The sequence below is a fragment of the Melopsittacus undulatus genome, chromosome 9 (assembly GCF_012275295.1).
Source record: "Melopsittacus undulatus isolate bMelUnd1 chromosome 9, bMelUnd1.mat.Z, whole genome shotgun sequence".
NCBI classification, from domain to species: domain Eukaryota; kingdom Metazoa; phylum Chordata; class Aves; order Psittaciformes; family Psittaculidae; genus Melopsittacus; species Melopsittacus undulatus.
The window spans coordinates 9,868,833-9,892,641 of NC_047535.1; the positions used below are offsets into that span (position 1 = coordinate 9,868,833).

General features: G+C 37.5%; 1 protein-coding gene across 2 annotated transcripts; it reads left to right on the forward strand.

Annotated features, from left to right (window-relative positions):
* Window positions 1-451: 451 nt before the first annotated feature.
* Window positions 452-23,809, forward strand: BNC1 (basonuclin zinc finger protein 1). Of its 2 annotated transcripts, XM_005148728.3 has the most exons (5): window positions 452-613; window positions 12,896-12,998; window positions 13,167-13,402; window positions 14,636-16,563; window positions 18,585-23,809. In XM_005148728.3, the coding sequence occupies exons 1-5, from the start codon at window positions 605-607 to the stop codon at window positions 19,264-19,266; spliced, it is 2,958 nt and encodes a 985-aa protein (XP_005148785.2). In that variant the 5' UTR covers window positions 452-604; the 3' UTR covers window positions 19,267-23,809. The 2 variants fall into 2 exon arrangements, with proteins under 2 accessions (XP_005148785.2, XP_030904471.2); XM_031048611.2 differs by lacking the exon at window positions 452-613 and having other exon boundaries at window positions 12,833-12,998.

Below are 23,809 nucleotides of genomic sequence, written 5' to 3' on the forward strand. Positions count from 1 at the left end.
TTTAAAAAAAAAACAACACTCTGACGCGAAGAAAAAAAAAAGTAATTTTAATCATAAGTACCTCATAGCTTATTTGCAGATAGTTGTACAGTCCGGGAAGAGAAAAAAAAAAAACCCTGTAATAGGCCTTAGGTCAGCTGCATTGATTTAACGCATTACTTAGGCTGCCGGAGCAGAGGTAGAATCTCCTCGCACTGCATTAGGAGCGCCTCAAGCCTCCTTTTGATCAAATCTCTGTGAAAGATGAGTGTCATGCCCTCTTCAAGCCAGCTGTGAGGGGACTGCCCTGCGACTGGAGGAGCGCGCTGGAGCACACCACTGCGGGGCAGCGAGGTGAGAGCTGGCTGCAGAGGTGAGAGGCAGACACAACTTCGTACTGTAGGTCTGGAGAACACCAAGGGGGAGGATCTTATTTCACTCCCCTGTGCACAGCCTGAGCATACATCAGACCTTGAGGTGCTCAGAGTCAGACAAGAGTAAAGAGGCGTGTGATGGTTCTGCCTTAGTACTTGTACAGGCAGGAGTGTTTCCAGTACTTCTTTGTACAACTCACTGAGGGAATGGGAAACTGTTTTATAGCTCTGGAAACATAAGCACAGTAAGAATGTCTGAGGTAAGGAAAGTTCTTTGCAGTTCTATATGAATGTGTATTTTTTTTTTGCTGTGCAACTTTTACTTGTGGTTATGCACTGTGGAGATATAAAAAATCTTGCAATGGTGTTGTTTTGGGTAATGAACAATGGAGATGAGAGCTGTAGGGAGCTGTACTCTCCATTTCTTAATTACAAAAAGGTACTGTGAAAGTAGAAAACTAGTTTATGTGAAAAATCCTGGTTTTCTTTCTGCTGTGCACTGTAAACAACTGTATGACTTTTCTGTTCTACAGTAAGTAATGCAGAATTGCAGGCTGATTATAATAAGCAGAGCCATCACTTGTGTAATTGTTTTCCAATTGAAGTAGTAGCATGTAAATCATAAATACTTGACAATGTTTAATTGTACGAGTCCTCAATATACATTAATAGCAATAAAATCTGTGATTTGTGACTCAGATGTGTTCTGAGTCAAGTGCTTAAAGAAGATACATTATCATTAGCATGACGTATAAATGCACTGGAGAGCAGACAACAATGTAATTTCACTATGAAGTTCTTCAGAAATTACCACTAAAGTGGAATCTAATGTATGCCCTTTATATACAATTTATTGTTGACTATTTAGCATCCAGAAAACAAGGCCAGTAATTATTTTCTTAGGATCAGTCTGTTTGTATTTTTTTTTGGGGGGGGGGAGGTGTGGGGGGGGGAAGAGTGAGTGTTTGTGTGTGTGTGTATGGGGGGGTCTGGCTTTTTAAATACATTGCACTAATTAAGAGGTTAAATGCATCAGGATTCAAGACGCTTATTTAATTTATTTTGATTATTTTTTTCCTCACATAGAAAAATAAACATGGTTTAATTGTCAGCCCATACATAATGAGGGTTTGTTAGATGTGTTTAAGATACAGCATTTTACTTTCTGGTTTATTAATTGGCCAAATACTTCTAGTTCTCTGTGTAACGAATCCTTGGTTTAAAAATGAGGCGAGGGCAGATCGGTAACCCAGGGGAGGACTACTGATATACACAGGCTGTGGTTTATCCTTCTGTAAAATCCTGCGGATAAAAAGTGACACTGGTTTTTCTTTTCTTTTCCTTCTTGGTTTTTTTTTTTTCCTAATGTTTTTCATTTTGGATAACCTGGGAGCCAGGCAACATGCAGGTATTTGGGGGATATGGGACAGAGAAAATGAAATAAACTAGTTTTGTTTTAATTAAAAAAAAGCCCCAACATTGTTTGAAATGCATTTAGCAGTCAATTTTCACGTCTGATCTGAAGTTGGAGTTTATTGTGCTCATTTAGCTGAGGTTGTTGTTCAAGCGATTTCTATATAAATTTTTGTAATTCATGTAACTACTTGGCTTCTTGAACCTCGGGAGCTGATTGTTTGTCTTATCTTGGTGAGCTAACTCTGTGTTATGTTGCAAAACCTTGAGGCATGTTGTGTTTCTTCGTGTTCCTGCAGTCTGCAAGTGAAGTCAGCTTCATTAGTTTCATGATGGCACATCAGTGCATGGCTGGTGTTGCCGCTTCCTTCAAGCTACTCCCGGAGCATGATCTGGGCTGCCTTGGTTTGGATAAGCTTGTAAGGATTTGTCAGCCAGATGTGACAAGATTGTCAAGAGGCAAGTAAAGAAGGAGATCTGATATTAATCAGTGCATAGCTTGGAGCCAAACTTTCTCAAATGCAGTGTAGTAACATGTTCTTCTCATTTACTGCTTCTCTTTGTGGCTATAGAACTGCCACTGTCTGAGTTTGACGGTTAAAAGGGATGCCAGCTAATAGTCTTTAATTGTAAGGATACAATTCTAGGTGGGAAAAGATCATATGCTTCTATTTTTAACATCCTTTTGGAAAATACAGTTCTGTTTACTGCAGTTCGCCGAAAAATATGCAAGCGGTGTGTTAGACAAATGTCTCTGTTTCTGTACTTTGGTTTTAAAGCAGTGAAATTGTGGCTCAGCTCTCAGTGCTGGAGGAGTGGGAGGTGGGGAGCCTCACTCCACTTAGGTCATGGTGCAAAGTAGGACTAGCATTATTTGTAACTACTAACAACAGTGCCTGTTGGTTTTCTTTGTTCTAGTGATTAGAACAATATACACTTTCTAATTGCTGCCTTTACAGAAAAGGGGAAAAATACAGACTTTCGAAGAGTATCATTTATATTACATTAGATCTACTTACCATTATGTGTATATTGCTAGTAAGTTTTCTTCATAATCAGCATAATTTCATTTCTGTTTGATTTAAACTCTAGAGTTTTTAATAGTTTGCAGCTTACTCAGACTTTTATTTGGACAATAGGTGAACATGAGAAAACTAATGTTATGGAAAATACATTTTTGTTCCACTTTATAGATATGTTTTTGCTTGATTGGTTTTTATAAATTATTTTTTCTGATTATTCTTTGAACTACCAAACCATCTCTAACCTATCCAGAACCCTAAAATAATGGTCTCTGCATACATACCCAAACCTGTAGGAAAGCCAAATCTTCAAGGAAACAAGAAAAAATATTAAAATTATTATTGAGCCACTTAATGCGCTTCACTATAGCAGAGATGAAATTCTGCCTGCTTAGGCTGCAACAAGCTTTTGCCTTTTGATACCAAATGTCTTGAGTTCCAGCTTCCGTGTCCGTTCATGGTACTGTTAAAAATCCATTCATACAACGCTGAGCGTGTCATTCCATTTCCCATCGAGCCAGCCAGTGACTGATTTTGTTTTCAGTAATAAAGACTTCATTATGATAATGTTAAATACATCTCTGACAAGAACAGAAATGTTTTCATTTAATTTCAGGTTACAGTTTTTGCTACATAGACACATTCTAAATGCACTTTCTGGTATGATTTGGCATTCAGTAAACATTTTTCATGCAGATTTGAACTAAATTTTAGGTATGGAACTTGAATTCATCATTCCAGGAAAACATCCACCCAGGGAAGAAAAATTATTGGTTTGGCCCTCTGGATCATTTCCTGCCCTCTATTACTTCAGTGGTGCAGGAGCTCTCCCAGTGTCTATGTACTGGGCATCCAGCAGTTTTTGTCCTAACAGATGCTACAGTTGAAGTTTTACACCAAGTGTCATTTTCTGTCTTCTTTTTAGTTTTTATTTCTTGCTATTTTATTGCTAGTTACAATCTCAAAAATCTGCTTAGGGACTGAAATGTCAATATTCAGCCTAAAAAAAGTATTATTGAGGGAATGAGGAAAGGTGTCAATTTCTAACATTCCTCAGTCATTTTGAGAATAAAATACAATGATATTTTCATTCCACACTTTAAAACCATGGTGGGGGGGGGGGGGGGGGGGAGGAAGCAGTAAAACACAAACTTAAGACTTTGAATTTCAAATATAGCTGATTTTCAATGAGAAATGGGTATTTTTTCATTTGAAAGGAGCTGATGTCTGAAAGCCACTTAAGATTTTCCTCACGTGTGTTCACTAAAAGGGAATACTGAGTTTCCAAGTTTTAAATTGTGAAATTACCAATGGAGCCGACCCTGTTGCATAAAATTATTGCGTAACTGCAGTACCATAGATAGTATCATGTGTATGTGTACAAATACTGTTTGGGTTTAAAATTTCTGAAATTGCATTAAATGAAATTGTGTAATGTTGAATGTTTCAGAGAGCTGCTTTTTTATTATTATTCTTTAATCTATGTCTTTGCTCTGTAACAGGGAAAAAAGGAAAAAAATAGGCATTAATATTTCATGGCTTTGAGACTTAAGCATCTGTGTGAGGAGCTGAAAAGTTAGGGTTGTCTTTGAAACATTAACTCACCCACACTGTGCATATATAACACTTTATAAGCTAGGTAAAGACATATTTTAAAGGGCTTGCAGTTGATTTATACTAATATTTTTCATTTCTATGATATCTATGAATTTGGGTTTATAACACTTATTCCTTGCTAACATAGAGCTTGGCATTATATATTTAATTAAATTTCAGTTCATGGATAGGTCTATACTTTCACCATTTACCATGGTATGCATAGCATGGCAATACAGATAAACAGTATGTGCGCGATTTATTTGCTAGATTAAATGGCATCTGGTGCTTTATCGTAAGACCTTTCACACCATTTCTGTCCAGTGACTTATCCAGACTCCTAAAACCTGAGCATTTTCTGTCATGAGCATGCAGCACTCTGTTACTTACTTTGGAATGCACTAAAAAGAACGATTCTTCCTGTAAATTTATGGAGAAAGGAAGTCACTTCAATACCTTGTGATAGACACGGCTTAATACTCAGCTAAACATTTCTGCCCTACGCAGGCCAGGGCAGGTATGCCAGAGGAACCAGAGCATTGTAGTCTCTTTCAGAATCAAAAGTAAATAATTCTAAGATAATGATAATGTGACATTTTTCATTCCTCAATTTGTATTTCTTGTTTTCTTTTCCAAACCAGAAGAGGATCTAAATGCGTGCCCAAGTCTGACCAAGCTGTCTGTCAGCACACACCTGTTGTTAACAAGTGAGATTAATTGCACCATAACCCAATGTATCTACAAGCATGTTGCTGAACGGCAGAATTAAGTTTTACTGTCCAGTGCTTTTTGTTTAAAAATTAGCAGCCTGAGTGTGTGCTCACACACACATGCGCGCTCGCATTCTTTTCTCTTTATAATTATTTTGACAGTGCCATTAACAAGAGTTGCCCTAAGGGGCCCTTTAGGGTAAGTGACATGCATGAGGAGTGATTTTCATCCCACAAGTTATGCTGTGATTAAAGTTTGGCCTTGTAGCATGCTGCCTCTCTCAGAAATGGCTCCCTTCTGCTCCCTCACCCTGCTGCTGTGCCCAGGACTACCCTAAGCTCCTCTCTGTTAGCTGCTGCTGAGCCCAGAGTGGCTTTAGGGTTGAGTCTGATTTGGTTCAGTTTCATTTCAGCTCCTCGATCTCAGGTCTGTTCTCGGAAAAGCTATTTAACAAAGTGGTGACACATGGACTCATGGCCCACAATTCCGTAGCCAGCTAGAACTGTCTTTTAAATCCACAAGCATGGTTGATTTGATGGGGTGGTGCCATCGTGTGAAGGTATTACCTAATTTCAGTTTCATCTTACTGAGCTTTTTCACTTCCCCCCTTCACATTTTAGATGGTTTTGAGGATATTTTAGTTAATTATTACAAGGACAATTAAACATTTTTAGCTCAAGGTGCTCAGCTACACCCACAAGAGAGAGATTTGGTCAAATTCTAGGCCCAAATTAGCTTTGTTTAGCCCCACTGAGGGAGAGTAATGGGGTAATGCAACTTGCTGCAGGATCTGGGTTGTAAATACTCTTATTTACGTGTAATGCTCAAGCTGTGGCTGTTTAAAAGGAGGTCAGGTTTTGGTATCTGACCCCAAATAAACAATATGAATATATACATAAGGATCTTGATAATTAATGGGATGTATTCTGTGGTCTTATCTAGAAAATGTATTCAACTTGTGGCCTTTGTGTTCTTTTAGGAGTAAAAATCATAACATAATTTCCCCACAGAGAACGGGTAAGTGGGAGTTGAGTGGTATTGGCACCAGCCAAAATCTTCAGCACAACAGGTGTTGTTTGGCCTCTGAAACAAAAGGTTTTTGTCTGGGTTTTTCAAGGGTTCTTGCACCTCCTGAGCTTGGTAGGAGCTTGTGTGTATGGTCGATGCATATGAAAACCAGCCCAGTTATTGAGGAGCCATTGTGGATTTAGGCACTGAGTTATGAGTGTAACATCGTGTTCAGTGGCACTGCAAAAGGCAAGTCATGGCCCATCTTTTTCATTTGTCTCCTGCTTGGTCTCTTGAGCAGGAGACAAGAATTTTGCTAAATTATTTCACTAATAAGCAGTTTGTCAGATGAATCATCGAGGGCTAGCGTTTTAAACATGTCCTCTAATGGAGAAGGTTGGAGCTATTTGGTCGGTGCTGTTTACACTGTCACTTCCCTGTGCAACTTTTCTCTGCTTAATTAAAAGCTCAAAATATGGATACAACAAACAATAAGGTTTGGTTTTGCTTGTTTGCTTCTCATGAAAGAAGTTTGTTGTTACTTACTATATTTATTAAATAACTGTATTAAAGGCAGCTGTTACTTTGTAAGAAACATTTTCTGTGAGATAAGACTGTGGAAATAGTGTGTGCAGCATTCAGTGCAGTATAATTGGTAATCTTATAGGGACCTTTTCCTTGTTAAAATACTTTTATGTAATAATTTTGTCTTAAGTATTTTAAACTTCAGTATAGAAACAGCAGAGATTGCAACAGCCAGATGTACTTGCACAGGCATAAATGTCCATGAATGGAAACCCATTTGTTTCAAGGACTAAGGCAGGCAGTGGATGTGTATTATCAGTGATGTGTGACTTAAAGCACAGCTTTGACCTCAGCCATGACTGAAGAACTGTAAACACGTGATAGCAGAAAATACCACAAAACTGAACTGAACAAGTTCATGCCAAGTCGTAGCATGGGCCAAGTCTACCTTGAGCAGAGTAAAATGGGCCTTGCTATCAGACCTGTGCACATGTAAGTGCGTTTCAGTGCACCATTGCTTGGTGTGTCTCTTTTCCCCATTCCGTATGTGCCCTATCAGCTCTGCTTACAGGCACTGAAGGGTTTCCATGTTCTGTCCATCCTCCAGGCATCCCTGTTTCCTCTTTGAAGTGAGCATGTCAGGAAGAAGAAAATGGCCCAAAGCCTTTCCTTGAAGGTGCTGCAGGGGCCCTCATAATATTCCCTGTAGGCAGATGGGATTCATAGCCTTAGTAAACTGGGAATATGTTGAAACTTTCAAGGAACAATAAGAAGTGTAAGATACTTAATTTAAACTCTAACAGATATATCAACGTGCGTTTTAGGTTTAATTTTTGAGCTGTATCTTCAATAAGTACTTAACACCATCTGGAGCAGCCCAACACCTTTTGTGATTGCACTTGGAATATACTGGAATATATTTTAATATCAGTAAACTTCAGAGAGCTCAACAGAGTATAAAAAGCTGATGTCCATGTTTAGGGAGAACACGCACAAGGGCTAAATATGTACTATAGAACAGACAGAATGGGTACAAATACATATGGGATAGGTGTTGAAAAAAAGTATTAGTGTGATACAGATAAGCACAGCTGAGTTGTGAGACAGTGAAAGTAAGGTGGGTAAAATGTAAATTGAGAACTTGTTCTAAATCATGGCAAAAAAAGACAGACTGTATTATTTATCAGTGGAATATATCCTTAGGTGAAGTGGTAAAAGTTTGCCTTACAAAAAAGAAAAGGGCTAAACCAAAGCTTTGCTCATTGTATGGTATGGAAAAGAAAAGCATTGACAGAGGTGCTTAAGATAAAGGGGGTTTTAATTAATCTCTGCTTTCAGTGGTTGTTCAAAGGATTCAAACACAGAAGTAATCAAATGTAAATGGGTGGTGAAAAAACAAGACTTGTTTAAACTTTGCAACCACAAGAAACCCAATGGATAACAGCACTAACAGGAAAGAAAGCAAACTGTCCAGGAAGGCAACTTCACTGTCATGTATAGTTACTGTTTTCTTTACTGGAAGGTGCACACAGATTTGGATTTGTCCTTTAGCTGTGGATTGTGCTTCTAATTTAAGAGATAAATGTATCCATCTCTTTACTTCCCTTGCAAATCTCTTGTGAAGTGCAAGCAAGAAAATATTTCCTAATAACTATACATATGTCCCATGTTTAATTTTAGTTCTGTAAACAAAACAGAGCTTAATTTCTGTGGAATATTCTTAATATATGAGAAAATTATTACTTGTACTCTAGGAAGTACAAAGACTTTCATGTTTTAGCTGATTGGCAGACAAAACCAAAAATCCTAATGCTTTACAAATTGATCTTCTTCCCCTATTATAATTCTTGGCTCTTCCTCCACAAGTGTTCTTACTGTAGAACCCCTGCAAGTTTATTCGATAGAAATGGGACATGTCCCTGTTTTTTCTATAGGATATTTTCTCACCAGAGCACATAACTTGGAGGGTTACATATATTCAGTGGAATTACTTTTTCTGGGAAATGAAGATGAGATGGCTATAGGAGATACAGCTTGTTGCTTAGAAGGACATGAAAAGTTATGTCTCGTCTAGTGGAAGTTTCACACATTTCTTTCATGTAATTCCTATTTTTATTTGAAACCTGCATTATAAATTGATAGGAATTTCTAACCCCTGATTGGAAAAGATGTCCCTGTAACGCAGCATCAATGACAGCATTTTGTCATTAATCCTCATAGCAGAGCAGCAAAGCTCTCATGCTTTTTATGTGATGACAGTAGCTTTAAAATAGCAGTTTCTAAATGGAGGGGTAGCTTTGTGCAAAGAGGACAAGGGTTTTTCTTGGATGCCAGAAACAAGTGAGGCTGCTGACCTGTGCAATAGCAACACTAAACACTACCAGGGTAATCTGCGACTTGCTCTTCCATTTTAGTGGTGTCTGCATTTGCAGCTCTCACTGCATGCAGAGAGCCAGACCAGCTTTCCAGTGTGAGCAGAGATCTCAGACTCGGTCCTGACAGAGCCTTCAATACTTGCTTACTTTTTAATTTATTTCCCAAGCCAAAGTGCTGTCAAACCAGAATCCACTTAACACTAAATGAGATTTGATACAGTTATACAGCCCTTCTCATGCCTTGTTTTAAACCTGCTGTTAGTATGTTACAAGCAAGAGTAGGTCCCAAAAGGCTTCAGGAGAGTATAGATGATCTCAAACTTGCTTTAGAAATGCAGCCTGATTATATCCCACAATGAGAATGAATTTGTCCCATTAGCTTGTGCTTTTCTGTGAAGGCGGTGAGTGGGTTGCAAAGTAACATTCAGTGAGTTTTAAAGCATAATCGAAGCCACATCAATATCTGGCAAAGAAAGATGTCAGCAGTCATGACTTTCAGGCAACAGATGTTAAGATTTCTTTTTCAGTGATTTGTCGTTAGATGCTTTATAGTGGCCAGTTTAATTGTTCATCTGTTTCGCTTGTAATGAGGAATTATTTGCATTAAAAAGTACGACATTTGGATTTCCACAGTGCTGCTGGTAAAACCACAGGAAATTTTGATCAGAATTTTCAACTCTATTAAAAAATAATACATAAAATGAAGAAAGTGTTGCTGATAATGGATTTAGAAAGATCCATTTGTGAGGGAGAGAGTGACGGGAAAGCAATAACAAGATCCTTGATGATAACATAAGATCTATTTTTTGAAATATCTGCCTTATGTTTCTGAAAATGAAACTAAATTAATAGACCTAAATGAAAGGATTGAACTTTAAAAAAATTCCACTTTAATTTCCATCTACATTTCCAATCCTTTAATTACAATTCTGAAGTTTTACACATATGCAATATAGAAAGTTATTCCTTTGTTCTGTAGAATTAAATTGTGTGTGCATTCCACTTGTTAGGAAAATAAAGCTCATTAAAAGACTTGATATAATTACGGTACCTTAGAATAAGTGTATAAAGGACAGTAGGATTAACAGGCAAAAGACAAGCATATGAATCTCAAGAAGTTTTGCCAAATTTCTCTTCATTAAACTCTGATATAAGTTAACTTGGGAGATAATCAAAGTGCATCTTTTGGAAGTGCCTTTTTAAGTTGGACAATGACTGAAGATTTAGAATTGTGACTCACTGATTATTTTAAAAGCTAATTTTGCCATGTTACATATTCTCTGTGACTATATTAACGCAAATGTTGCTGGAGAAGTTTTACAAGACACAAACTTTTTTGAGCACAAATGAAGGGAAAGGCTACCAACCTGAAAATCACACGTGTTTCTTCTCAGGGATTCTTACAAGCCATTTTTTAAATCAGCAGCAGATCCCTGATTTGAGGGTATACTTTGATATGTTGGCAGTGTGCAAACTAACTTCATCTAAGACTGGTGTCCAGAAGCAGTAACATATTGACATGAGAGGGGATCAGTTCCATATTTAGAAGTGAAGGGAACTTATACTCCATAACAGACGCTTTCATATACATAAAGCAAAATGTCCTCCTGCCTGTGCAGTCTTCTACACATATGTAGGAAGATAATAAATACATGTATCATATAGAAAAAAGATGTTACGCAAAGCTCTGAAATGCTGGATTTTGTGCAGTATATCTTTCTTGTCTAAGTACACAAATCAAGAAGAAAAAATAGTTTTGAAGGTCAGTGGTTTGCAGAACATGTCCAAAGGAAAAGGAATGAAAAAAATTTTGAAATCACAATTATCATCATGAGAGATTTCTTCATTGTGCATATTCCTGTTACTTCTTGCAGAAAAAGGAAGTACTCTTTTCTAATATTGTCTGGAGGGACTGCAAAAGATGCATTCGTGGAATGCACAGCAGTTTACCAAACCTAGCAGGGTTGCTTATGGAAGGGGTTCAGTCTGTGCAAGGCACAGAATATGATGTGTGTACAGAGGGACTGCATTATTGTTGGATATCTTGTGATAGAAATGAACCAGCAGCCAACTGTGTCTTTTTTTCCAACCTTTCTGTAAAAAATTTATGCCTTTTTGTTGTTATATGAAAGCATTTTAGCATCTAAGTGAAAATATATCCCCTATTAAAGTGAAGCAATTCACACTGTGTGGGGTATAGATGTGTATTTTATCACTTTATGGGGAACACAGAGTTTTTCTCAAGAATTCAGTATTTTGCAATGGCTCCCTTAAAAGATTAAAGGCAAAATGATTCAGAGATTTCAATAGCCCTGTTGCCACTTGTTCTGATTCTTCAAATAAAGATGAATCTCAGCATCAAGTCACTGCAGTTTGGAGATGTGAATGTAAGCTAACTCCTCGATAAGCCAGCTACTAAGATTTTAAAATCTCAGTCCAAATCCAGTAATTTAAAGCACTAAGCATCCAAACATCCTGCACAAGCTTGTTTGTAATAGATTGTTGTACTTGTTGTAGTGTCTTGTTCTGCCTTAATCAGTCAAATTCTTCAAGCCTAAAGAAATGCACATTGCAACCCCCAGTGAAATTATCTTTCTCTTAATGTCATTTTCATTTAAGCTCCTCCTGCATTCATTTTCCTTAGTCTGATTGTCAAAAAACTTGCTTCTTTGTATGTTTTCCAAAGCTGCCAATGTGGGGATGCCTGCATTGAAAAGACATTACTTTTCAAGTCTTGTCTTGCTTTTCTATGGGTATTAATAAGTAAAGGAAGTCCCCATTTTGCATGTGACCCTCAGAGCATGAGTAGCAGCCAATGGTGGGTATAACTTTGCCTTATTTCGTATTTGCTGTCTGTACTTCAAAACATAACACATTTCTTTAAAACCAGAAAATTGCAGACATGTTACAATTGCATAATCTTTTTTATTTATTTATTCTAGTGCAGACTTTCTGCACATTAATTTCTTCACTTTCCCTCCCTTAATAAATATTCCATTTATGCAGGAACTATTTTCAGTATCAGATCTAAGCAATACAGAATCTTACAAATGCTCTATGGCAGTCACTTTGGTGCTCTAACTAGGACCTCAAAGTTGTCTGTCTGCCTTTTGCAGCAGAGGGGCACATACAGAAGAAAGCATGTATTCCAGGAAGCAAGTTTGTTTCACCCTGTTGATTAGTAATATCTGAATACTAATTTGATTTGCATTATAGATGACCTCAGTGAGAGTAAAGTGATGCACAAATTGAACTGTGAAACTGGTTGTTATCTCTGCGTGTTCTCTATTTTGCCTATTATCTTTCAAGCATTTCTCTTATCAAGTGTGACTGCTATAGTGTTTGAGGAGGTGGAGTACTTTTTGGTGAGCTTTGTTACTGAGAAGCACTAGTGGACTCCTGTATCTTGGACATGATACTTATATTCTGTGTGGATACTGCTGTATATAAGGAATGGCATCTATGCAGAGATAAGGCATTGCTCATTAGAACTTCTTATATTGCAGTATAGAGTTCCAGCAAAACTTTGAGTGAGACTTTCATCTGTATATCTTTGTTTTCAAACCTTCCTTGAAAAAAGTGGTCTTGCATGAAGATTGTAGCTGAGGTTAATGCACAAGAACACATTATTATTGTTATAAAGGTGCTTCTGCCTAAACAAATCCACAGAAGTGTGGATTCTAGTGTTCCAGATGGTGTCTGATCCTCTTTAAAGCAGAGGTAATCTTGCATAACTCAAGTTTTGCCTAGACTATTTCTATTGCACATTGATAGGTATGTGCTGGTATGCTAACTCTCTCTTCATGTGGATTTTATGGGTGGATTTTATATGTATACTCTGCACACTCTAGATGGTGCTTATATACTTATCATCCTTTCTATTGATTTCCAGGCTATCCGATGCACTCTTGTGAACTGTAGTTGTCAGTGTTTCAAACCTGGGAAAATAAATCAGCGACAATGTGACCAGTGCCGGCATGGATGGGTAGCACATGGTAATATTTGTTCTTGCAATCTATATAAAACCTTTTAGGACCCTCCTCACTATAGCATGTTTTTTATGTCACCCCTCACCCCCCCCCCAAACCCCAGTATTAGTTATATTCAATTTTGCCTGTCTCTTGTGACTCAAATTTATTTACATTTTGTGATTTTATTTTCAGCCCTGAGCAAGTTAAGGATTCCCAACCTCTACCCATCAAGCCAGGTAGAAATAGTTCAATCCAATGTTGTTTTTGATATCAGTAGCCTCATGTTGTATGGAACCCAAGCCATTCCTGTGCGCCTTAAAATTCTGCTAGATCGGCTTTTCAGCGTACTGAAGCAGGAAGAGGTGATACAGATTCTCCATGCCCTGGATTGGACACTACAGGATTATATACGTGGATATGTGCTACAGGTATTTAGAGGGGCTTTTTAAATATAAATATGATTGCTGAATAGTAATTCATAATGTTTTCTAGCTTAATCTTGTCAGTGGTTCACAATGTGTTAACAATGTGATACATCTGAAAGGCAGTAATAGACTTGTAGAAGCTTAGTACTGGAAAAAAAAGGGTGGATTTTTGGTCATTGCTCTTTCCTTCAGTCAGGCTTACCTGAAACCTTCCTATTTTGTTCAAATCTATCAGCAAAGGTAAGCCAACAGAAAAAACAAAAGTTACTGGGAATGTATAAAAGTAAAGACTTCAGAATTTGTGCTAGTATTATTTAAACAGGGAGTTTACTTTTATACAGTAGCATAATACATTGACTAATAAAATTGCCATCTTTTTAAACACCAGGGACAATATTCATCTCTGGTGTAGCGCTACTGACCTTACTGGAGCTACATCAAGGATGAATTTGGCCCTATGTGCTTACACTGATGTTAGTCCTTGCTACTGTGGAAGTTACCTTTTATGTAAAGTAACATTATGATCTTAAATTATGACACGAATCAATATTTAATGGTCTTGATAATCTTGCTTTTTAGTGTTAGGATTAAAAATACGGAATCAATTACCTTGAACCTCTGCCACATGAAAAATTTATAATGTTACGTTCTTCATCATCTTAGAAACTCTTACATGCACTGTGAAAAATCTCAGTAGGCCATCAAATACATGTTCTGTGATAAAATATTTATTGTAGTTATTGGGAAAAGTTAGGCATAGCTAGAGTTTGAAAGAACTCCAACACTAGTGTAATTACAGCTGTGCTCTGTGAACACTGGCAATAGATCAATACAGGTTCATTTGTTCTCTGATCTTAGTTGCTTGGAAGATTATTAAACTTGCAATGAAAGAATATTTGACTTAAATGAGGAGCTAAATCTTGGTCTGATTGCTCCATCTTTGCTGTCTGTACTTACATGATACTAACTGTTGTTCAAATGACGTGTCTTAATTTTTGTGGAAAAAAATAGTTTATTGGGAAGTATTGCTGTCAGTCTGAAAGAAATAATATAACTACTGTAGTAAAAATTAGAAGGAAGTATCACAGAATTGGCATCAATCTCTTATTAAATAGAGCAAGTTTATCATTTCACTAGATAAGAAGTTTTAATCCCTGAAAAAATGAGAGAATCAGGGGAAGGGTTTTTTGTTTGCCTTAACTAATTTTGGATTCATTTAAATATTTTTGCCTTTAGGATGCTTCAGGAAAGGTGCTGGATCACTGGAGCATAATGACCACTGAAGAAGAACTGGCTACTTTGCAGCAGTTTCTTCGTTTTGGCGAAACTAAGTCCATTGTAGAGTTAATGGCAATTCAAGAGAAAGAAGGGCAGTCCATTATAATACCACCACCAACTGCCAATTTGGATATTAGGGCATTCATTGAGAGCTGCAATCAACACAGTCCTAATTTTTCTGCTTCCTTGGACAAAATGAGTCCCACAAACATTCATCCCTTTGAGAATATTGTAAATAACATGGCTTTCATGCTGCCATTTCAGTTTTTCAGTCCAGTGCCTCCACCTTTGATAGGTTCACCACCAGAAAGACATTTGATTGAGCAAGGTCAAGACCATAGCAATGAAACTAAACAAGATGTTCAGATACCATTTTCTGAAAGCAGCTTCTTAACTTCTAGTTCTGCACCATTTCAAGTTGAAAATGAGAGGAGCATAAATGGTCCAGATGTCACCACTAAAACAGAAGATGATGCCCTTTTAAGTGATTCCAGTTCACATAATGCAGCAGCAAAGCTTGAAATGACAGCACTATCTCCAGAAAACAAAATGAAATCTGTTGAAAAGAATGGCCCTGGGCCAAGGAAAGGGCGTGTTTTCTGCACTGCGTGTGAAAAGACATTTTATGACAAAGGTACTTTGAAAATACATTACAATGCTGTTCATCTGAAGATAAAGCACAAATGCACAATTGAGGGCTGCAATATGGTATTTAGCTCTCTGCGTAGTCGAAATCGTCATAGTGCAAATCCTAACCCCAGACTCCATATGCCAATGAACAGAAATAACAGGGATAAAGATCTAAGGAATGGTTTGACCATTGCTGGACCTGGAGATAGTAAAAGGACAGAATTTACAATTTTAGCTCCGGATAACAGAACTATTACCAGCTATGCCAGCTCTTGTACAGATTCAAAGGGTCAGGCTGCATTTCCCAGTATTGGACAGAATGGTGTCCTCTTTCCAAACCTGAAGACAGTACAGCCTGTTCTTCCTTTTTACCGTAGTCCAGTCACACCAGCTGAGCTTGCTAATACTCCAGGTACTCTTCCTTCTCTTCCTCTTGTTTCCTCCTCTATACCAGAGCAGCTTGTTTCAAATGAATTGCCATTTGACATGCTACCCAAGAAGAAATCTCGTAAATCAAGCATGCCTATTAAGATAGAGAAAGAAGCTGTGGAGACACCGAATGAAAGCAGTGATGTTGCCAGTTCTGAAGATGATACACGTCTGCAAGTGGTAAGCGACGGAGAGCTTGAGACCTGTGAGCATAAGATAGAGAAGCGGGTGACCGACAGGGTGGAAAAGCACCCCCATTCAGGTAATTCATGGAAATCTGTCTCTGGGGTAGAGGGCCCAAAGTATTTTGAATCTGTCTTTGCGCCAGATAACAAATACATCAAGGATATCTCTGAGAATGAATTGCATCACTATGAGAAAGAGGTTAAACCAGAAGAAAACCAACCATTAAAAATAGTTTCCCATGAGATTATGTATGAAGATCCAAAACACCACCACAATGATGTTATAAAACCAATGACTGAACCCCCCGTGTATATTAAAGAGCAGTCAAAGCGCAGGATTCCTAAAGATGACTGCCCTGAATTGCAACACCACTTGCTGACCGGGGGCTTTTTCAGCACTTTGTCAAACAGGGGTGCTGCCATTCCTTGTTTTGAAGACTCTAAAGATATGGATCATGTCAGTCAACATGCACTAGGGATTCAGAAGGAAGAAAGCCGCTTTCATTGTGACATCTGTAAGAAGACTTTTAAAAACCCTTACAGTGTAAAAATGCATTTTAAAAATGTACATCTCAAAGAAATGCATATTTGCACAGTTGAGGGCTGTAATGCTGCTTTCCCTTCTCGTAGAAGTCGAGACAGGTAAGAAAATTATAAACAAAATTGTATTTATTTTACCATCACAATGGAGCCTAATTTGAAATTAAAATGAGTGTTTGAGGAATGGAGCCTGCAGAGGTTTTCTGTGTATCCTCATATAACAGGTACGATAATTTATCAGAACATTCATGAAATGAAAATCCATTGAAAAAAAATTTCCTTTCCACTAGACAATGTATTAAATAAAGCCATGAAAATTTCATAACTGATAAATACTTCCATAGTTGAAAGAATGCTTTAGAACATAAAGGGAAAGCCACAAGGGTATGAATTCAGCAATTTGCCAATAGATGCATGTGTGAACTTATATGTTTAATATGTACTTTCATGTGTATTTTAATATATACAGTGCTCTTTAATGAAAAAACAATGAGATCAATTCAGGAAGTCTTCACTTGCTCTTGTCCTTGCTTTACTCAAGGATTTTGAACAGACTGGTGGGAAAAAGCCCATAATAAAAGTAAGATTACACTATGTTGGTACAAAAATTAACATTACATGGTGCTAGTTGAACTAACACTATCTGGTGTGTATCCACATTGGTAGTGCTTTTATGTGTGATTGCATACTAATTCCTAAAGTATATAATGAGTTTAATTCAGTCTACTGTTAGCTGCAGTATTGTGTTGCTGTAACTCACTTCATTTCAGTCTATTGTATACATAGAAGCAAGAACTGAAGCTTTATTGTTGACTATCAGTTATGTATCTGAATTGATAAGTGATAGATAACAAACCTGTTAAAGTGCAACTAAGTCTTGTAAGTTTTCTATCTCTCCTGTAAGAGTGTTACTGCAGCTTTTGGCTGCAGGAAGCATGCCTGGATAGTTGTTCAGAGTGACACAAGGTTTAGATTGTCTGTAATCTGCTAGGAGTGCTGGAGCCAGATGATGCAGTCCAGAGAGAGGATGAGCTGGTCTCTGAGGACTGGCCGCTGCATCTGAGATGCACAGCTTCATCTGCTGCCTGCATCTTCCCAGATGTGAATTCCTCTCCACTGTAATTGTGATATGGGCCACAGAAAAGAAGGCCAGCAGTGAGATTTGTGTTCACATGCCATGAATTCCTTCGTGCACCAATACATTCAGTTAAGTTTTAACATAGGTGCTTTTGGAAGATGGCTTATAAAAAAAAAAAAAACAACAAACACAACAAAGCCAACTCGCAAGAAAGTTAACAAGCTTTGTCCAAAACAGTAGTTATGTGAAACAACTGAGTTATGTGAAACTTCGCAGAAGTTTCTGGACGAGTGTTGTGACTGCAAGTGCCACATTTCTCTGCACATTTGAACAGTTCATGGTTTGGATTAAACCATAATGGAAAAGAGAAAAATTAATATTTTCCCTTTCCTGCAATAAATTGAATCTCCTCTCCAGAACCTGGAAGTTTTCAGTGATCTGATTGGTTGTATTCATTGGCCAGCAGTGGTTTTTGTATGTTTTGGTGGTTTTAACCTGAATCTAGAAATGCCCATTTGAAACCTGCAAGTTGCATAAAGTGTAAAATTCCTTACTTCAAGGAAAATCCTACTAAGTAAAAGCTGTGTACTGATGTGTACAGCTGCACCCTGGCACACGGTTACAGTATTTGAGATCATCAGTATTTTTTGCAGACTCAGGTGTCACTCCTTTCCTGCATTGTCCATTGGGAAAGACTCTTCTTACTCCCCTCAGTCCATTCTCTGATCTCAGTTCAGTATACAGGTTTTTTTGGTCTGTCCTCCAACTCTTTTAGACCCAGCACTAGACCTAGTGGAGCAGACAGCTATCCACAATGCAGGAGAGAATCTGAAACATTGATTTCTGTAAATTTCTGATATATGCCAGTGCAAGCAAGTTCAGATCATCTGTGTGCACTCCCAGTGTGGCAGTTGGTCAAATTAGAAGTATACAGTTCATGCATGCTACTAAATACTGATTTTTTTTTCTTTGTTAATAATCATTATGAAACCACTGTTAAGTGAGGCAAAACGCTTTCTTGCTAAGCTTGTCTTTGTTCTTCTAGACATAGTTCAAACCTAAATCTTCATCATAAGCTTCTGACTAAAGATGCACTGGAATTCAACAACCATTTCAATGCAACATACCTCTTGAAAGACATGGCTAAGGAGTTTTGCCAAGATGTCTCTTTAAAACAACATGTTGGACATACTTCTGTAATCTTCAAAGGAATGAACAGAACAGGCAGCTTCGTTTTTCCAGTGAGCAAAATTAGAGAGCCCTGTTCTGAGAGTTATGGATACGATCCATCGAATGATGGAGCTGTTCTGGATCTAAGCACTACTTCCAGCATTAAATCTGAGAGCAGTGCTCATTCTTCTTGGGATTCTGATGGAGGAAGTGAAATATGCACCATGCCCATGGATGATAGTGATGAAAGCTGTGAAGGACCCAGCCTAATGCCCAATGATGAACTCTACCAAGACTGTACTTTAATTGAGAAAGCTAATCAAAACTTTACAAATTTAGCTTCCAGTTTGCCGATAACTTGTCATATATGTCAAAAAACTTACAGTAATAAAGGAACTTTTAGGGCTCATTACAAAACTGTGCATCTCCGCCAGCTCCACAAATGTAAAGTCCCAGGTTGCAACACCATGTTTTCATCTGTTCGCAGTCGGAACAGGCACAGTCAAAACCCTAACCTGCACAAAAGCCTGGCTGGGTCACCAACTAGCCTACAGTAAGATCATGCTGATCTGCATTTATTTCTGCTAAGAATCATTTCAATTAAGGAATGTGTTAACATTAGTTTTATTTAAACTCATTTGACTGCTAGCCCACTCAAAAAACATGGTCAAATTCTTTTCTCCTGTGTGTACTCTCCAGCAGTTTCATTTAGTAAAGCTTGGTGCTGTAGTTTTTGTGCAATTGTTTGGTTTGATGTTAAATAGCTAAAGCTTCCGTAAGGAAAAGAAAGCATCTTAGAAATGGGGGAAATATGGAGACATTAACTAAAGTATTTTTGATACCTATGAAGTATTACTTGCCAACAATAAGAGCTTCAAATGAGAAACATCATCCCTTGTGTTTACATGTTAAATTAGTTGTTTTATTGGGGGAGAAATTAGTAGGATTGGGGTGAGTTTCCTCTGGTTGGGTTGAGAATTTGGGGGCTATCATTTCGTTCCTGAGACCACAGTCTGAAGCTGACTTGCAGTATTAGTTGAATTAGTTGAATGTGGTATTTGAATTTTAGTATCTCCCAAAATCCAAAAGATAAATTACAAATTTGGGAAGACTTTGCATACAGTTCAAATCTTCTGAAAATCCTGCAGTCCTTACTCTTTAAGTTGCCATTTCACTTGGATAAAGATTGCAGTATTTTGCCTTTCTTAGCATTTAATACCATTTGCTTTGCAAAAGGAGGGGCTACCTAACTTGGCAGGGTTGCCTCAACAGATCTGAGACATTCTGATAAATTGTAGTGATAGAAGGAATTAATAGGTTAGGCTAAAATTTCTAAACCACAGCAAATGCATTAATAAAATAGAGGGGAAAAGTAAACCCTTTAATTTAAAATGCACTTTTTGAGTTCCACTTACAGGAAAAGAGAAGTTTTTGTTAAAAATAAATAAATTAATTAAAAGGGAAAAAAACACCCAAATATCCAAACTGCTCAAGAGTCTGAAGGTACAGTTCTATGACTTTAAGAGACAGAGATAAAATGGATGCAGCAGATATCTTTCATGATTTGGCAGTTATTGTTTCTCCTACCAGTGGGGGATAAAACAGAAGAATGCCTATTCTCATTCACACCTTTTTTTTTTTAATGAGAACATTGTTCAGTATCTGTTAAAACATTTAATATCTTTGTATTTATCCCTGTAATTAACAGTATTCTGCATTATGTTCTGTGCACTTAAGGAGACTGATCTTGCATTGTATTTAAAAAACACTTTAATATTTAATTTGTAGTCACATCATACAAATGCTGCATGTGTACTTGTGCTGCATCTTCTTTGGATGAATCATTTCCAAAAAGAGAAAGAAATAAGAAAGCAGATCTTACAGTGTCTTTTTTCTTTTCCTTCAATTCACAAACTCAGATCTGTTGATCAGTTCTAGTATGCAAGCATGATATTGACAGCACAATCTGTACATATTATACCAAAGTGCTTACAGTATTTGTGGTTTCTAGAACTAGTCTAGTTTTCCAGTATAACTGGATCTTAGTCTTTATTCATTTTTGTGACTGAATACAAATAGACTGAATTTCTGGATTTCATATGTATGTAGAAAGACTAGTACAATGCTATTGCCATATGTCTTGATGTTTAACTTATTCTAAAAAATACTATGGTATTGTAACCATTTCATATTGTATAAAAGAAACAAAAGTGGACTGAATATTTCACTAATTCTTTTGAAAACTGGTTTGTGTGTGAGTATGGGTTATGCAAGGAAAAAACAAGACACAGTTGTAAATGTTTTGTGCTCACTAGATATGGTTTCCATGCGTTGTGTAAAGTGATCTTCTATTTTTTTAATTTACAGTAGGTTTATGTGATATTTAAAATAATCCATTTGTGCTTGAAGCCATCAGGAAAAGTTATTGGCCTGAGGAAAGCTGTGCCATTGCTTTGAGGTTTTGTGTTCTGCGGGGTTGGTGTTCTGGGACTTTGGGTTTTGGGTGGTGTTTGGCTGTGCTTTGGGTTTGGTTGTGTTTTTTAAATGGGAACTCATATCAGTGGAGATTATGGTTTGAAAGCTAAGGGCACAATCATTACAGACACAATTGCTCCCAGCCTTCTGATAGTATAAATCAATGATTTGTTATCCAGCTATTTCAAGCTCTTTTTTATATATATATATATAAACCTATTTGTTTAATCATAAACGGTGTTTTCTGAAACAAAGTGTGATGTAAACTGATTCTGTAATGCCCATTTATTTAGCTTTCACTGTGTACAAAAAGGAAACGCATTTGTATACCCCAATAATTTTGTATGTGTTAATAAAAACAAATAACAATGCCTCTGGTTGATTCAGAAAAGTAGGCTTTTGTGATTGAAAAAAAAAACCTCTACTATTCCTAATTAAAAACAAAAAAATCTGAGAACACATTCCATCTGCAGAGAGCACTGTTTTGACAATGGTACTAATTTATTCCATAATAAGGAAGTGTCATTATTTTAACGAGCCATTAGAAATAATGTAATAAATGTTGCCAGATATTTTATTGATTTTTTTTTCCTTTGTGCAGTAGGCAAGAGTAGAGATTAATTTAAATGCCATCAACTAAACAGAAGGTAAATATCTCATTGTTGAGGACTGTACTAAAAGACAAATAGTTGGGGCCCTATTTAAACTTTGTATTTTGGAAAGGAGATTTTCCTGTTATTTCTCAAAAATCTGGACAGGATGGGAGATTTATCAGAATAGGCAAAGCCCTTAGTACTCTAGTACAGCATATGTATCTCATGAAGCATTTGTGTAGCTCCCTCCTCCTAATGACCACAATGTGGCTGGACCAAGCCTTAACATCTCCTGTTAGTTTTAAATACGTGTGATGCTTATAGCAGCCTGTATCACATATTCACCACAGATGTTGAAGGAAGCAACCTCACTTCAGAATAGTAGTACCATTCTTTTCTGAGCTTCTCAGAGTCGATCTGGAAAGCTGAAGCAACTTCCACTCACTGAGGCTTAGTTTCAAAGATGTTTATTTACATCTGTGATGCTGCAAGTGTGTAGTGTTGGAGGCTCAAATCTTTACCTGAAATAACTGGGCCTGCACATGCCCTCTTTTGCTACACAAGTATGTTGCTCCATTTTTTTTATTTGTATCTTCTTTTTTTTTCCCCTTAGAAAACAAGAGCCTCAAAAACTAGATCCTGACATCTTTCTGTGATTCCAAAGGAGAAGGCACAGACGCACACTGCGGGGTAGCCTCTCTGTACGCTTGAGCATCCGATTTCTCAGAATACAGGTATTTTGAATAGTTCTTGGTAGCAAGCTTATATCACTCTGGAACAATGAGTGTCCTAGTGCTTACAGGGGTATTTGTAGAAGTACATTTTGAATGGAGTGTAAGGGATCTGGTTTTATAGTTCCAGTTTTCTAAGTACTTTGAAAGAACTGCAGCAAAACCAGAGGCTATTGTTTCTGATGAATCTTTAGTGAAGTTATACATTGTAAAACCCAGCAAAGTGGAGAAACAAGTTCTGATAATACTTGTCTGATGTCCTGGATTGCCTAGGGAAGCCTAAAAAAGAGCTAAACTAGCTGGATTTGGTCCAGGGATTTTTAAATAGGGGGCAGGGTCCTCCTTGAAAAGGGTTCACAAGCAGCTTCTGATTAATAGGTTTAAGAAATGCAGCTAAATACAGTCCATAAGGATTCCATTCAGCCTGCAAGTAAGTGTCCATTTCCAAACTGAAATGAGAGTTTGACTCTGAATTTGGAAAATGACAACAGTGCAATAAGAGAAGGAAGGCTGGATCAAAGAGGTTTTGTTCAAAGCAGCATTTATTGCCAGGTCCCCCCAGTTCGAGGGGACGGCAAGACAGTATATACAAGGTAAGGTTTGAAGTTGGATTAAGCACGCATAGCGTGACCAAGTCAGCTTTTATCTACTTGGTAAACTGTTGAAAACCCTATTGAACAGTTTTCTGGCTAGTGAGATTTCCATATAACCTCAGCAAGCATGTTTCTGAAGGTAGACTGGTTTTTAATTTCCCCTTGCCTTCACCCCCACCCCTCAGCTCCCATGCCTTCTGGCACTCCTTGGATTACATAAAGTTGCTAACTTGCAAATGTACTGTTGAAACATCACCCTGTTAAGCATTAGCCCTGTCAGCTCTGTTCATTGTGAGCACCCTTCGGCTTTCATGTGTGTTCTACAAATGGGTGAAAGAAAAGTAACTTCATGAAGGGACAGTCCCTTGCTGGTGAGCAATTCATCTAATTCTGCACCGGTTTAGAGCTTCACAGAAGCACTTGTAGCCCTTTGTATTGTGTCTCTGTAGCTCCTATCCTAAACTGGTAAAACTGACTGTGAATTATTTGCCATATTGCCTATTGCCTCCTGATGCATGTGTTTAATAAGCAGAGAAGTTGCTTTTAACTCCTGAGTGCAGTACTGAAAGAGTTTTGTCAAACTTGTGCTTGCCAAAGTCTAGCAAAACTCTCAGTAGTTTGAATTGTAAGGAATACCATATATCAAAATCCTTCTATCATTTTTTTATATTTTTTTTCCTTTTCAATAAATTGAGGCCTATCCAAACA

Excerpts from the sequence above, each read along its gene's own strand:
- BNC1 (XM_031048611.2), top strand. The coding sequence starts at position 12,833 with ATGTATACTCTGCACACTCTAGATGGTGCTTATATACTTATCATCCTT. Across the intron at positions 13,403-14,635 it reads TACGTGGATATGTGCTACAG|GATGCTTCAGGAAAGGTGCT; the intron begins GTATTTAGAGGG and ends TTTTGCCTTTAG. Across the intron at positions 16,564-18,584 it reads TCTCGTAGAAGTCGAGACAG|ACATAGTTCAAACCTAAATC; the intron begins GTAAGAAAATTA and ends TTGTTCTTCTAG.